The sequence below is a fragment of the Chiloscyllium plagiosum genome, chromosome 44 (assembly GCF_004010195.1).
Source record: "Chiloscyllium plagiosum isolate BGI_BamShark_2017 chromosome 44, ASM401019v2, whole genome shotgun sequence".
In the NCBI taxonomy this organism is placed as follows: domain Eukaryota; kingdom Metazoa; phylum Chordata; class Chondrichthyes; order Orectolobiformes; family Hemiscylliidae; genus Chiloscyllium; species Chiloscyllium plagiosum.
The window spans coordinates 9,399,315-9,413,376 of record NC_057753.1 but is presented as its reverse complement, the minus strand read 5'-3'; the positions used below and the strand labels follow the sequence as shown (position 1 = coordinate 9,413,376).

General features: G+C 47.1%; 1 protein-coding gene and 1 long non-coding RNA gene across 2 annotated transcripts in view; both read left to right on the top strand.

Moving 5' to 3' along the window:
• Positions 1–1,028: 1,028 nt before the first annotated feature.
• Positions 1,029–14,062, top strand: part of LOC122543647 (zinc finger protein 436-like) — a 22,257-nt gene continuing 9,223 nt past the window's right edge. Inside the window, exons 1-4 of the mRNA XM_043682467.1 lie at positions 1,029–1,170; positions 2,097–3,197; positions 3,913–3,968; positions 5,990–6,319. Coding sequence (XP_043538402.1) covers positions 2,502–3,197; positions 3,913–3,968; positions 5,990–6,319 — 1,082 coding nt within the window. The 5' untranslated portion in view covers positions 1,029–1,170; positions 2,097–2,501. The remainder of the gene's footprint in view (positions 1,171–2,096; positions 3,198–3,912; positions 3,969–5,989; positions 6,320–14,062) is intronic.
• Positions 5,867–9,898, top strand: LOC122543559. The gene is made up of 3 exons (XR_006310093.1): positions 5,867–6,319; positions 7,471–7,478; positions 9,888–9,898. It is a non-coding gene; the product is annotated as an uncharacterized LOC122543559 (long non-coding RNA).

Below are 14,062 nucleotides of genomic sequence, written 5' to 3'. Positions count from 1 at the left end.
ACTGGGATTAGGTTCAGCAAAGTGAGAATGGAGGGAGAGTGTATAGGTTGGAGATTTGCAGCTTCTCTGGAATAAGAGAAGAAATTGATATAAATTATATTGTTCAGATGGCTGAGGAGTGGCAGATGGCATTTGATTTAGAGAAATGTGTGGCTTGCATTTTGGTCAAGCAATCCATGCAGGACTGACACAGTTAAAGGGAGTGTTGCAGATCAAAGAGACCTTGGTATGCTTTCCTTTATTGGTCAGATCATTGAGTATAGCAGTTGGGAGGTCTTGCTGCAGCTGTACAGGACATTGGTTTGGCCACTTTTGGAATACTGCATTCAGTTCTGGGTTTCCCTGCTGTAGGAAAGATATTGTGAAACTTTGAAAGGGGTGGGAAAAGATTTATAAGGCCGATGCCAGAGTTGGAGGGTTTGAGCTACAGGGAGAGGCTGAATACGTCAGGTATATTTTCTCTGGAGTATCTGAGGCTGAGGGCTGACTTTATAGAAGTTTATAAGGGGCATGGATATGGTGAATACCCATGGTCTTTTCCCCATGGTAGGGGAGTCCAGAATTAGAGGGGTTTAGGTTTAAGGTGAATGTGGAAAGGGACGTGAGGTGAAACTTTTTCACGCAGAGGGTGGCGGATGTATGGAACTTGCTGCCTGAGGGAAAATGACACAATTTAAAAGACATCTGAGTACATGAATAGCAAGGGTTTAGAGTGATATGAGCCAAATGCTGGCAGGTGGAACTACATTAATTTATGATGTCTGGCCGGTTAGGGTGGACAAGCCATGCTAAGTTGTCCCGTCGGGTTCAGGAATGTGCAGGTTGGGATGGATTGGCCATGGTAAATTATCGATAGTGTTTAGGGATGGGCAGGTTAAGTGCATTAGTAAGGGTTAAATGTAAAGCAAATGGGTGTGGGCCGAATGGCCTGCTTCCACACCCTGGGGATTCTCTGAAGGGGAGGAATTTTGCAAACTGCGCAAGGGCAGTGCGGTCCAGGCGGCCGCCGTCCGGAGCAGGCGCAGTGCGGCACTGGTGACGTCACAACACGGAAGTGGCCCTGTCCGTTTCAGAGTGAAACCCACTTCCTCCCTCCTGAGCAACTCTTCATTCTGGGTGGGGGGGAATCTGGAGTGAACCCAGGGAGGGAGCAGACACTGCAAACTCAAGGTGAGGAGAGCCGGATGGATGGTGGGAGGTGCTGTTTTCCCCAGCGCGCCAGAGACTGACGGGGGAGCGGGACGGGGGTGACCTGAAAGACTTTTGTAAAATCCAGAGGGGTGGGGATAGGGTAAATAAACAAGTCTTTTCCTTGGGTTGGGGGAGTCCAGAACTGGAGGTTAATAAGTTTAGGGTGAGGACAGAGGTGGGAGCGGTGGGGATTTAAGAGACCTAAGGGGTATTGTTTTCACGCAGAGGATGGTGCCAGAGGAAGTGATGCAGCCTGGTACAATTGCAACATTGAAAAGACATCTGGATGGGGATATGAATAGGAAGGGTTCAGAGGGATATGGGCCAAGTGCTGGCAAATGCGACTAGCTTAATTTAGGATATCTGATCAGCACGGAAGAGTTTGCTCCAAGTGTCTGTTTCTGTGCTGTATGTCTCTGTGAATCTGGCTTTCCACAAACATTTGCCACGTCTTTATGTTCAGTTTCTCTCTGGTGTTGGTGTTAATACCTTGATGTCTCATTTTCTCCCCTGTTCCTGGGTACATTAACCATTTTGTGTCTGGCTGTTCCTCAAGAAGCTGCTTTGCAGGTTCACCCTGAATTGAGACACTTTTTTTTAAATTTTGCTTCCCAAAATCAGACCTGCTCACTCTCAGCACTATCCCAATATTGTGATAGATATTAACTCTCAGGTGAAGTTATCCAAAATTCAGAGAGCTTTTCTGCCCTATGAGTTCCTGAATCAGCACCTTCAGGAGAATTAGTTAGAGAGGAGTGAGAACAGAGGGGGAGAGAGTGAGTGGGATGGTGCTTTCAATTTTGTGGAATAACAAAAGAAAAGAATATTCCACAGAAAGTAGAATTGGTTGTTCTGAATTTCTACCCTGGACTGACATTGATGACGTTTGTAATCTTTTTTTTAAGAGTATTTGGAGATCTGAAGACAGAAGTTTCAAAATCAACAGATGAAGGGCTTATGTCTGAAACATTGACTGTCCTGCTCCTCGGGTGCTGCCTGACCCACTGTGCTTTTCCAGTGCCGCACTTTTCAACTCTGATACTCCAGTGTCTGCAGTCCTCACTTTGATGTCGATGTCTGACAGTCACTGAATCCATTTGGACCACGATTTTCTACCACGGTTCTGTGAAAAGGAGCAAAGCTTTTTGGTTCTTATTTCAGTACGTTTTCAGCAGCAGTGGGACTGGATGAGAGACCATACTGTTGCAGTGCAGTGAGTGTGGAGCCTGAATCAATAATACAGCCTGGAAAGAGGAATTCACGGTGGGTAGAGGCTCTACACTCATTTGTGTGCTGCTGAAGCTTCGGCCATGGAGAAACTCGAGGAATCCCGCCCTGTGGAGAAACCGTGGAAATGTGGCGACTGCGGGAAAGGTTTCTGTGTCCCATCTGCCTTGGAGACTCATCGACGCATCCACACCGGGGAGAGGCCATTCTTCTGCCCTGAGTGTGGGAAGGGCTTTACGCAGGCCTCCACCCTCCAGATCCACCAACGAGTCCACACGGGGGAGAGGCCCTTTAGCTGTTCTGAGTGCGGGAAGGGCTTCAGCCATTCCTCTGACCTGCTGACCCACCGGCGGGTCCACACGGGGGAGAGGCCCTTCAGCTGCCCCGAGTGCAGGAAGGCCTTCAGCAGTTCCTCCAACCTGCTGAGGCACCAGCGACTCCACATGGGGGAGAGGCCCTTCAGCTGCCCTGAGTGCGGGAAGGGCTTCAGCGATTCCTCCATACTGCTCAGGCACCAGCGGGTCCATACAGAGGAGAGGCCCTTCAGCTGCCCCGATTGCGGGAAGGGCTTTACCCGGGCCTCCCACCTGCTTACCCACCGGCGGGTCCACACAGGGCAGAGGCCCTACAGCTGTCCAGAATGTGGGAAGGGCTTTACCCAGGCATCCAACCTGTTGACTCACCGGCAGATCCACACCGGGGAGAGGCCCTTCAGCTGCCCTGAGTGCAGGAAGGGCTTCACCCGCTCCTCCAACCTGCGGAGGCACCAGCGGGTTCATGTACCATCGCAAGGGGATTGAAGGAGTGAGGGTAGAGTGCCGATATTGACCCAGTTCCAGCGATGCCTAGGTTTGAATCCTGCCATGGCATATGGTGGAATTGGAATTCGGTCAGAAATCTGGAGTTCAGAATCTAACGATAAGACCATTTTTGGGGGTGAAAAACCCCATCTGATTCACTCACGCCCTTTTTAGGGAAGGAAACGGCAGTTGTGGCAAAGGATTCCCTCAGTTGTCCCAGCTGCATCCTTTACCCTGTCTGGCTCACACGTGACTCCAGCCCCACAGCAGTCTGGTTGACTCTATACTGCCTCCGCCCCCGGCAAATGAGTGGGGAGAAACTTACTTAGATAAAGGTTGAAATTGTTGAGTGAGGCAATACTTCCTCTGGGTTAAGGCTGTACCAAGGATCCATTTACAACAGAACAACTCAGTGCTGACCAATAGTAAAGAAAGTGAGGTGGTGGGGGAGCGTGTGCACTTTGACCTTCAGCTGTTTAAAAACCAGCTACTTTTTGTATGCCTCTTTGGTGAGGGGATTGGAAGTTGTAACAAAGTTGGTTCACAATAAAGGTTATCTGGGCTCAGGCTCTCATTGAAAGCTTTGAACTCGAAGTTTTTGTTTTAAAGCCTCCTGCACTAAGCTTACAATGTCGTGTATCAGATGGAGCAATGAATGAGTAGCTAGTATTGTTTGAAATTGTAAATCTTTCAGGATTGCAGACTGCGTCGTTTCATCTGCATTGTAAAGTTTAATAGCAGCACCGGGAGGTGTGGGCTATGTTCACTAGAAATGATGCGGATGTCCCTGTGTTGGACTGGGGTGGACAAAGTTAAAAATCACACAACACCAGGTTATAGTCATCTTTTAGAATAGGTTGCAGTTTTCAGTTCATTAATATTAAAACATCTTTTAAGTCACGTTTTCAAGATGACTTAAGGTTATATTTTTTAAAAAGTGACAATTCAGCTCAGAAAATGCATTAAAGATGTGAGATTTGAGTCTGTCAGTATCCCAGTCTTGAATCAGACTGGTTCTATTCCCAAAGTAGGAATTTATGAAATATTACATGGATTGACTGCCTGCAGACTGTGTGCTTTTTAAGCAAAATTGAATGTATCTGCAAATAATTCTGCCAATACAAAGTCACTCTGTAGAGTTATGTGAGAGTGTGTGCATGTTTGGTAAAGTGAGAGTGTGATGGAGTCTTAGCCTGTGAGTGTGTTGGGGTGTGTGTGTATGTCTGAGGAGAGAGTGGTGTGAATAAAAGCGAAGGTTGTGTTTTGCGAAAACAAGGAAGGGCAGGACTTGTACTGTTAATGGTAGGGCCTTGGGTCATATTGCAAAACAGTGAGACATGGGGGGTGTGGGGGCGTTCAGCTACATAGTTCTTTGAAAGTTGGATCACTGGTAGACAGGGTGGTTAAGAAGGCATTTAGAACCATTGCCTTCATTGTTCACACCACTGAGTATAGGAGTTGGGACATCATGTTCAAGTTGTACAGAATGTTGGTGAGGCCACTTTCAGAGTACTGAATGCAGTTCTGGTGGCCTGTAATAGGAAGAATACTGTTAAAGAGGGTTTGGTAAAGATTTACCAGGATGCTGCCAGGACTGGAGGGTTTGAGTTATAAGGAGAGGCTGGGACTTTCTTCACTGGAGCACAGGAAGTTGAGGGGTGATCTCATTGAGATTTATAAAATCGTGAGGAGTGGAGCTAAGGTGAATAGCAAACGGCTCTTCCATGGCGTAGGGGAGCTCAAAACTAGGAGGCATAGTTCTTTAAGGTGAGAGGAGAGAGATTTTAAAAGCAACCTGAGGGGGCAAAGTTTTGACAGAGAAGTTTGCATGTGGAATGAACTTGCTGAGGAAGTGGTAGATACAGGGACAGTTACAACATTTAAAGACATTTGAATAGGTGCATGAATAGAAAGGTTTAGAGGGATATGGGCCAAATGCAGGCAAGTGTGACTAGTTTAGTCGGCATGGACGAGTTGGACAGAAGAGTCTGTTTCTGTGCTGTATGTCTCTATGAACCAGAACTGATCTTATTGAAACCAGCAGAATTCTGAAAGGGGCTTGACAGGATAGATGCAGATAAAATGCACCTTTGTGTGGAAATCCCGCCAATGTGGAACCAGGCTATTCAGCCCATCTGTTCCACACTGGCCCTCCAAAGAGCATCCCACCCATACTCAACCCCTTATTCCATATTTCCTATGGCCAATCCACCCTTACCTGCACATCCCTGGACACTATGGGTTATTTAGCACAGCCAATCCACGCTAATCTATCAATTAACTTCTCAAGAATGTAATTGAAATGCAGAGCTTTTCTAAGAAAAATGTCAGTCTGACTCAACGTTGGGACACAGACAGAATTCACACCTATTGTCTCAAAGGGATATTTCTGTTTATAAATAGGGCAACATCTCTTTGAAATGAAGTTTCATTTCGATTTGACGGCGTCACTTTAGATAACAAGATACACCTTTGAATGTGCCCACATTCCTTTGAAATATAATCTTGTTCATTTAAATATCTTTACAATGTCCATGCCCCCTTAAAATGCTAATTTCCCCATTTAGAGATGACAATTTAAAAGAATATCTCTTTGTGAAAGCTCACGGCTCAATGTAATGTGGACAGGGCTCCTGGAAACAGGCAGTGTCCCCCCTGCAGCTGCAGAGCGAGACAGGAGAGTTTGTTTTTGTGAATGAGCAGTTGTAGCGCGAGGTGGCTGTTGCTTGGTGACGGTGAGGCTCCCCGGCCCCGCCCATCCCCCCGTGCAGACGTCACGCGGGGGCGAAGGCGGTTGGGAGGAGAAGTCGCTCGAGCGGGGAAGCGGCGGGAGGGCGGCCGTTAGGAAGATGGCGCCGTGCGGCCCGGGGCAGACACCCGTCACTGGGCACCGCCGCCTTCCTGGCGCAGCTGCTGTGTCACGGCCACACCGGCCGGCTGTACAGCAGGCAGGAGCCGGTGAGCATTCTGGAGGCGGATGGGGTTAAGGGCCTGCTTGGGAACTCGTCGGCCGCCTGGGTGGTGGAGTTCTACTGGTCGTGGGGCGGCCCCTGTGTCAACTATGGGGCCACCTGGAAGGTACTGGGCCCGGGAGGTGAAAGGTGAGGCAGGTTGTGGGGGGACGGAGGGGAAGGAATGTGGGGCCTGTCCTGTCATAGTGACATTTTACACTCACTTTCCATCTGCTTTTACTGGCGCTTGTGATTTTTACCCTCGCTTTCTTTTTATCCTTATGCTGTTTATTGTTGCAGTTACTAGTGCAATTGTTCAGCCTAGTGTGTGTGAAGGAGATTATGCACCAGCATATGTTGTTCAGTCATCGAAGGGGCAGGACCTATTGAGGATGGTTAGTAAAGTACATGGTGTACTAATCCTTGTTAACATGGATATAGTTTGTTATTTGTGAAAGTGTACTCTATTATTTAGAGTTGCAGACGTACGGCATGGAAACAGACCTTTTCATCCTCCCCATCCAAGCCGAACAGATATCCAAATTAATCTAATCCCAATTGCCAGCACTTGGTTCATATCCCACTAAACCCTTCCTATTCATATACCCATCCAGATGCCTTTTAAATTCTGTAATTGTACCAGCCTCCACCACTTCCTCTGGCAACTCATTCGATACACGCACCACCTTCTACATGGAAAAGTTGCCACTTTTATATCTTGCCACTCTCACCCTATGCCCTCTAGTTCTGAACTTCATTCCTACACTGGGGAAAAGACATAAAAAGTTGAGCAGCCAGACAAAATGCAAAAGCAATAAAATGTCAAGCCACGTGGGGATAAAAAAGGCTCTACCCTTTTTTTCTCACTGGCATTTGGACACTTGGAATCTGTCAATAATATCAACATTGCCACAGAGCATATTGTGTAGACTCCTTGGTGTCAGCAAGCAGGGTGCATGTTCACTGGTATAACCTTAACATTGGCCATGTTCCTTGCTGTAGGCAGAAAAGGTGCAAGACCTTCTTTTAATGGACCAACAGGGAGCACTGGAGGACTGGAAGGAGAATTGTCCTCCTGCCAAACAGAGCTCACCTATTATCTGAATGCAGAAGGTGGACCATGAGCTTCCGAAGCTGCTGCTGCTCTTGCTCCTCTCTCTGAATGAAGATTGAACTTCACTCCAGACTGCAACTTCCTTCCTCTGTCCAACATCTGAGTATGACACCCTTTTATTTCACACCCCCTTTTCCGTTTATTTTCTCATTCTGTGGTTCAATTGTTGACTTGCAGCACCTGAAAGGAAAGAGAGTGAGTCCAGGGAGGGGACAGCCTTGGGAAAAGTTGGTCCAGGTCTATCTCAATTGGCAAAATAGAGGCAGGAGGCTGGAAGAATGCAGCAAGCCAAGCATCAACAGGAGGTGGAGAAGTCAACATTTCGTGTGTAATCTCTGCTCAAGACTGGACGTGGGTGTAGGGGGAGCTGCAGATCAAGGGTGTGCTAGGGGCACGGTGGTAAAATGGGGATAGGTGAAGACAGGTAGAGGGTACAACCTGGTTGGTCAATGGGAGAAAGGAATCTGTTTGGTTGCAAGGAGGTGTGGAAGGGAGGGGGGAGCTGGGAAGGGAATCAAGGGATGGAAAGGCAGGTTATTTGAAATTGGAGAACTCAATGTTGAGTCCTCCAGGCTGTAGACTGTCTAGGCTGAAAATGTGTTGCTGGAAAAGCGCAGCAGGTCCGGCAGCATCCAAGGAACAGGAGAATCGACGTTTCGGGCATAAGCCTTTCTTCAGGAATGACTGTCTAGGCCAAAGATGAGGTGTTGTTCCTCCAATTTGTAGTTTGGTTCGTTGTGGCAATGGAGGAGGCCAAAGATGGTCAGGTCAGAAAGAGAGTGGGAAGGGGAATTAAAATGGATGGTGATGGGGAGCTCCAGTCAGCCTCTGCAGACTCGGCTGCGATGCTCGGCGAATTGTTCCCTAAGTTTACACTCAGTTTCCATGATGTCGAGAAGACCACAATTGGCAAACACGTGGCAAATACAGTACCATAATGTGAAGTTATAGCTTTTGCTGTGGAAAAAAGCAGAAGGAATGTGCATTGTTTAAATGGTGATATATAAGCAGATGTGAAGAAAGTGAGGACTGCAGATTTTGGAGATCAGAATCAAAGTGTGGCACTGGAAAAGGACAACAGGTCAGGCAACATCCAAGGAGCAGGAGAGTTGATGTTTCCGGCACGAGCCCTTCATCAGGAATGATGTGTGGATGTAGAAAGGGGGCTCAGTGTCCTTCTACACCAGTCAATGCCAATTGTCAGACAGATGCAGGAAGCAATCAGCAAGACAAGTGGTGTATTAGCAAGAGGAATTGAGTTCAGAAATGGGATGTCTTCTTGCAGTTAAGGGGTCATCAGTAATGATTGGTTCAATGCTGGTCCAGACTCGAAAGATCAGATGGCCTACTCCTGCCAATTCTCGCCCTGTGTGTCCAGGACAGCAAGAGACAATCAGACATAGAAGCAGCCATTCAGCCCGCCAGGTCTGCTCGTACCACATAATCGTGGCTGATAAGTTTCTCAATCCCATTTTTCCACTTGCTCCCCATAACCCCCAATTCTGTTGATACTCAAGAACCTATCTATCTCTTAAATATCCTCAGTGTCCTGGCCTCCACAGCCTTCTATGACCATGAATTCCATAAGTTCACCGCTCTCTGGCTAAAGGAGTTTCTCCTTATCTTCATTCTAAAAGGTTTTCCCTTTTACTCTAAGGCAGTGCCCTCATGTCCTTGTCTCTCCTACCAATGGAAACATCTTCCCAACGTCCGCTCTGTCCAGGCCGGTCAGTATTTTGCCGCTTCAGGATGAGGTACAGCAGGGATTAGGTTCAGAAAAGTGAAAACTGAGGGGGAGTGTGTGGGATGGAAACGTTCAGCTTCTCAGGAATAAGAGGAATGAGAGTTTGCTGTAAATTAGTATTTATGGGACAGGCAATGGGCTGAAGAGTGGAAGATGGAGTTTAATTTATAGAAATGTGAGGTGTAGCGTTTTGGTCAAGCAATCCAGGCAAGACTGACATAGCTAAGGGGAGTGTTGCAGAAGCAAGGGAACTTGGAGTGCAGGTTCATAGTTCCTTGAAAGTGGAGTTGTGGGTAGATAGGATAGTGAAGAAAGCGTTTGGTAATCTTTCCTTTATTGGTCAGAGCATTGAGTAAAGGAGTTGCGAGGTCTTGTTGTGCTGTACATTGGTTAGGGCATTTTTGAAATACTGCGTTCAGTTCTGGTCTCCCTGATATTGGAAAGAACTTGTGAAACTTTGAAAGGGGTCGGATGAGATTTACAAAGCTGTTGCCAGAGGTGGAGGGTTTGAACTACAGGAAGAGGTTGATTGGGCCATGGATATTTTCCCTAAAGCATTGGAGGCTGAGGTAACCTTACAGAAGTTTACAAGGGGTATGAATACAGTGAATACCCAAGGTCATTTGCCCAGGATGCTGGAGTCCAAAATGAAGGGGCATATGTTTGAGGTGAGAGAGGAATGATTTAATAGGGATCTAAGGGGCAATTTTTTCACGCAGAGGGTGGTGCATGTATGGAATGAGTTGCCAGAGGGAGTGGTGGAGGCTGGTACAATTACAACGTTTAAAAGGCATGTGGGTGGGTACACACATTGGAAGGTTTGAAAGGGACATGGGCCAAATGGGAATAGATTAATTCAGGATGTTTGCCTGGTAAGGACAAGTTGGGCCAAAGGGTCTGTTTTTGTGCTGTACGATTCTAATAGTCTTCAGTGAAAGCAGAAGTGTGGTTGTGAAGACTGGACTTTCAAAGATGTCTTGCCCTTACTGGGAGGAGAAGTAGTTACAATGAAATCTTTCTTTTGTGAGACAGCAAATGAGTGAGTGAGTACATCTGGGACTTTGGTGGAAAGTGGGAATTCATTGCACTGTAGGGATGAAGCCCTACCCTATCCAGTCATTTCTGTTGGTGGATTAGACTAGGCCACATAATTTGGGGGAGAAGATTTCGGACAGAGATGAGGAGGAACTACTTTTCCTGGAAAGTAGCCAATCTATGGAATTCTCTGCCCAAGGAAGCAGTAGAGGCCACTTCATTAAGTATGTTGAAGACACAGTTGGTTGGGTTTTTGCATGGTAGATTACTTAAGGGTAGTTGGGATAATGCAGGGAGGAGGAGCTGAGATGATGGATAGTTCAGCTATGGTCTTATGAATGGCGGAGCAGGCTGGACGGGCCATAAGGCCTACCCCTGCTTCTATTACTATGAAACTATAACCCTGCATTTCCCATAGTTAACCCACCTAACCTGCACATCCCTAGACATGGGTAATTTAGAGCTGAAAATGTGTTGCTGGAAAAGCGCAGCAGGTCAGGCAGCATCCAGGGAACAGGAGAATCGACGTTTCGGGCATAAGCCCTTCTTCAGGGTAATTTAGCCAGGCCAATCCAAATCAAGGCAGGTGAGCAATGCAGTGATGTGGAAAATGAGCATCAGAGAATGATAGAAAGGAACAAGGAGAGTAAATGTACCAGCAAGCAAAACTGAATTCTAAAGATCACAAAAATGGAAAAAAACAATTGTGTATGCATATGTGCTACACTGTGTAACAAAAGTAGCACATATGCATACACAGTTGACTGCTCACACTGAAGAGATGAATTATGATCTGAGACTCCTTACAGAGACATGGCTTCGGGATGACAAGGCTTGGATCCTGAATATTGAGGGGGTAGTCAAGTGGGAAGCTAGGTAAAGGGTTGGCGCTGCTAATCAAAGCACTGACCACAGGATAGTCTGGCGTCTGCTCTGATTTCAGGTCCTCATTTCCTTGTCCTCTGATCTCCCTGTTCCTACAGCATAAGATGTCAGTCTGTTCTCCGCTCTACTGGATTTCTGCTGAAGCTTTGACTGACTGACCCCCCCCCCAACACCGTTACACCTTCTGGCACAATAAAATATTCAGTCAATCAAAGCCCAATGCACAATCTCCAGTCTCCCAACCAACCAGACAAGATTGCAGTCATAGCAGAGAATCAAACAAGAAAAATGAAATAACAACATGAGAAATAAATATGTGCTCATGCTTAATGTCTGTTCATTAGGAAGCAAACCAGAAACAGGGGTCTCCCGGGATTCTGATTGTGCCCAACTTGAAGAACTCTCCATTACATCTAACTATTAGTACCCAGCTATGATTTACAATACTTACCCCAGAAGTAAAGCATCTGTTATCAGACAGAGATAGACACGTACAGCATGGAAGTAGCCTTTCTCTCATGCGCGTGCACATACACTAGTCCATGGGGTGAATTTTTATTTGCAGATACATTCTATTTTGCTCAAAAGTGCACAATTTGCAGGCAGTCAATAATATTTTGTAAATTCGACTTTGGAAATAGAACCAGTTCGATTCAAGGTTTGGATACTGACAGACTCTCACCTCACACATTTAATGCATTGTCTGAGCTGAGATGTCATCTTTTGTTACAAAATCTTAAGTTATGTCAAGAAGGTGCCTTGCAGGAAGTTGGAGATTTACATATTAATGATGCCTGCAACCCATTTGAAAAGATGAAAGACTTAACAATCCAGGTTTGTTCAATATATCATTTCAGTGGCAGGACACTAATGTTTTTCCATAAGTTCTGTGCCTTATGATTTTATTCTCCACAACCACCTGATGAAAGAGCAGCATGTCGAAAGCCAGTGCTTCCAAATAACTTGGTATGTGATTTTTAACTTTGTCCAGGTTAGAGTGGATTGGCCAAGCTCAATTACCCATAGTGCCCAGGCATGTCCAGGTTAGGTGCATTAGTCAGGGGTGAATATAGAGAAATAGGGGTAAGGAGAGTTACCCTCTGCAGGGTCGGTGGACTAGTTGGGTCGAGTGACCTGCTTCCACACTGGGGATTCTCTGAAGGGAAGAGATTTCTGCAAACTATGCAGGGCAGCACAGGTGTCTCCATGTGAGTTTGTGCGTGAGAATGCGCATAAGAGCATTTTTGCATGCATGCTTGCTTGGTGAAGTGAGTATCATGGAGTATCAGTCTGTGCGAGGGTAAGTATTAGGAATGTGTGTGTGTCTGAGAGAGCGCATGTGCATAAGAGAGGTGTGGATAAAAGCCAGGGGTTGCATTTTGCTAAAACAAGGAAGGGCAAGAGGGTCTGCAGAGGCTGACTGGATGTCCCAGTGACCACCCATTTTAATTCCCCTTCCCTCTCCCTTTCTGATATGACCAGCTTTGGCCTCCTTCATTGCCACAATGAACCAATCCGCAAATTGCAGGAACACCACCTCATCTTCCACCTGGGCACAGTACAGCACTGAGAACTCAACATTGAGTTCTCTAATTTCTCTCTTCCCACCCCCTGACTCCCTTTGCAGCCTCTGCCCCTCCCATCTACTCTTCCCTGCCATCAACTAGATTCCTTCCTCCCATTGACCAACTAGGTTGTACCCTCTGTCTTCACCAGTCCCCACTTCAACACCCTGCCCCCGGCACCCTTTTATCTGCATCTTCCCCTACACCCATCCCCTGTCTTGAAGAAGGGTTATGCCTGAAATGTCGACTTCTCCACCACCTGATGTTGTCTGGCTTGGTGTCCTGTCTGTCTATATTGCCAATTGCGACACAACCTGGACCAACTTTTCCAGAGTCTTGTCCCCTCCATGGGGTCACTTCCTTTCCTTTCAGTTGCTGTAAGTCAACAATTGAACCCCAGAATGACAAATAAATTGAAAAAGTGGGTGAGAAAAGAGTGTGTTGTACTCACAGATGTTGGACAGAGGAAAAAAGTTGCAGTCTGGGGTGAAGCTCAATCTTCATTGAGGGAGAGGAGCAGCATCTGTAACCAAATAGACAGAGTCATAGATGTACAGCTCAGAAACAGACCCTTCACTCAAACTTGTCCACACCGAGCAGATATCCCAACCCAATCTAGTCCCACCTACCAGCACCTGGCCCACATCCCTCCAAACCCTTCCTATTCATAAACCTATCCAGATGCCTATTAAATGTTGCAATTGTACAAGCGTTCACCACTTCATCTGGCAGCTTATTCCATATATGCACCATACTCTGCATGGAAAAGTTGCCCTCAGATCTCACAGAAAACCTGTGCCACTGCTGTGGGTCTGGAATCACGCAAAGGCCAGACCGGGTAAAGGATGCAGCTGGGACGACTGAGTGAATCCTTTCCCACAACGGCAGTTTCCTTCCCTAAAATGGATGTAAGTGAATCAGATGGGAGTTTTCTCCAGCCCCCCATTAAAATGGCTTTATCATTAGATTCTGAACTCCAGATTTCTGACTGAATTCTAATTCCACCATCTGCTGCCGCAGGATTTGAACCTGGGAGTCCGCGGAACTGGGTTGATAGTCCAGTCAATAATAGCACTTAGTCATCATTCCTTCAACCCCCCCCTGCGATGGCACGTGAACTCGCTGGTGCCTCCGCAGTTGGGAAGAGCAGGTGAAGCCCTTCCCACAGTGAGAGCAGATAAACGGTCTCTCCCTGGTGTGAACCCACTGGTGTCTCAGCAGGTTGGAGGAATCGCTGAAAGCCTTCCTGCACTCGGGGCAACTGAAGGCCCTCTCCCCAGTGTGGACCCGCTTCTGTTTCAGCCTGTCTGAGGAATGGCTGAAGGCCTTCTTGCACTTGGTTCAGGGGAAGGGCCTCTCCCCTGCATGGACCCGCTGATGGGTCAGTAGGTTGGAAGCCCAGGTAAAGCTCTTCCTACACTTGGGGCAGCTGAAGGGCCTGTCTCCTGTGTGGACCTTCTTGTGCCTCAGCAGGGCAGAGGCTAGGGTAAAGCCCTTTCTGCACTCAGGGCAGGTGAACGGCTTCTCCCCCATGTGGGAGGAATTGACAA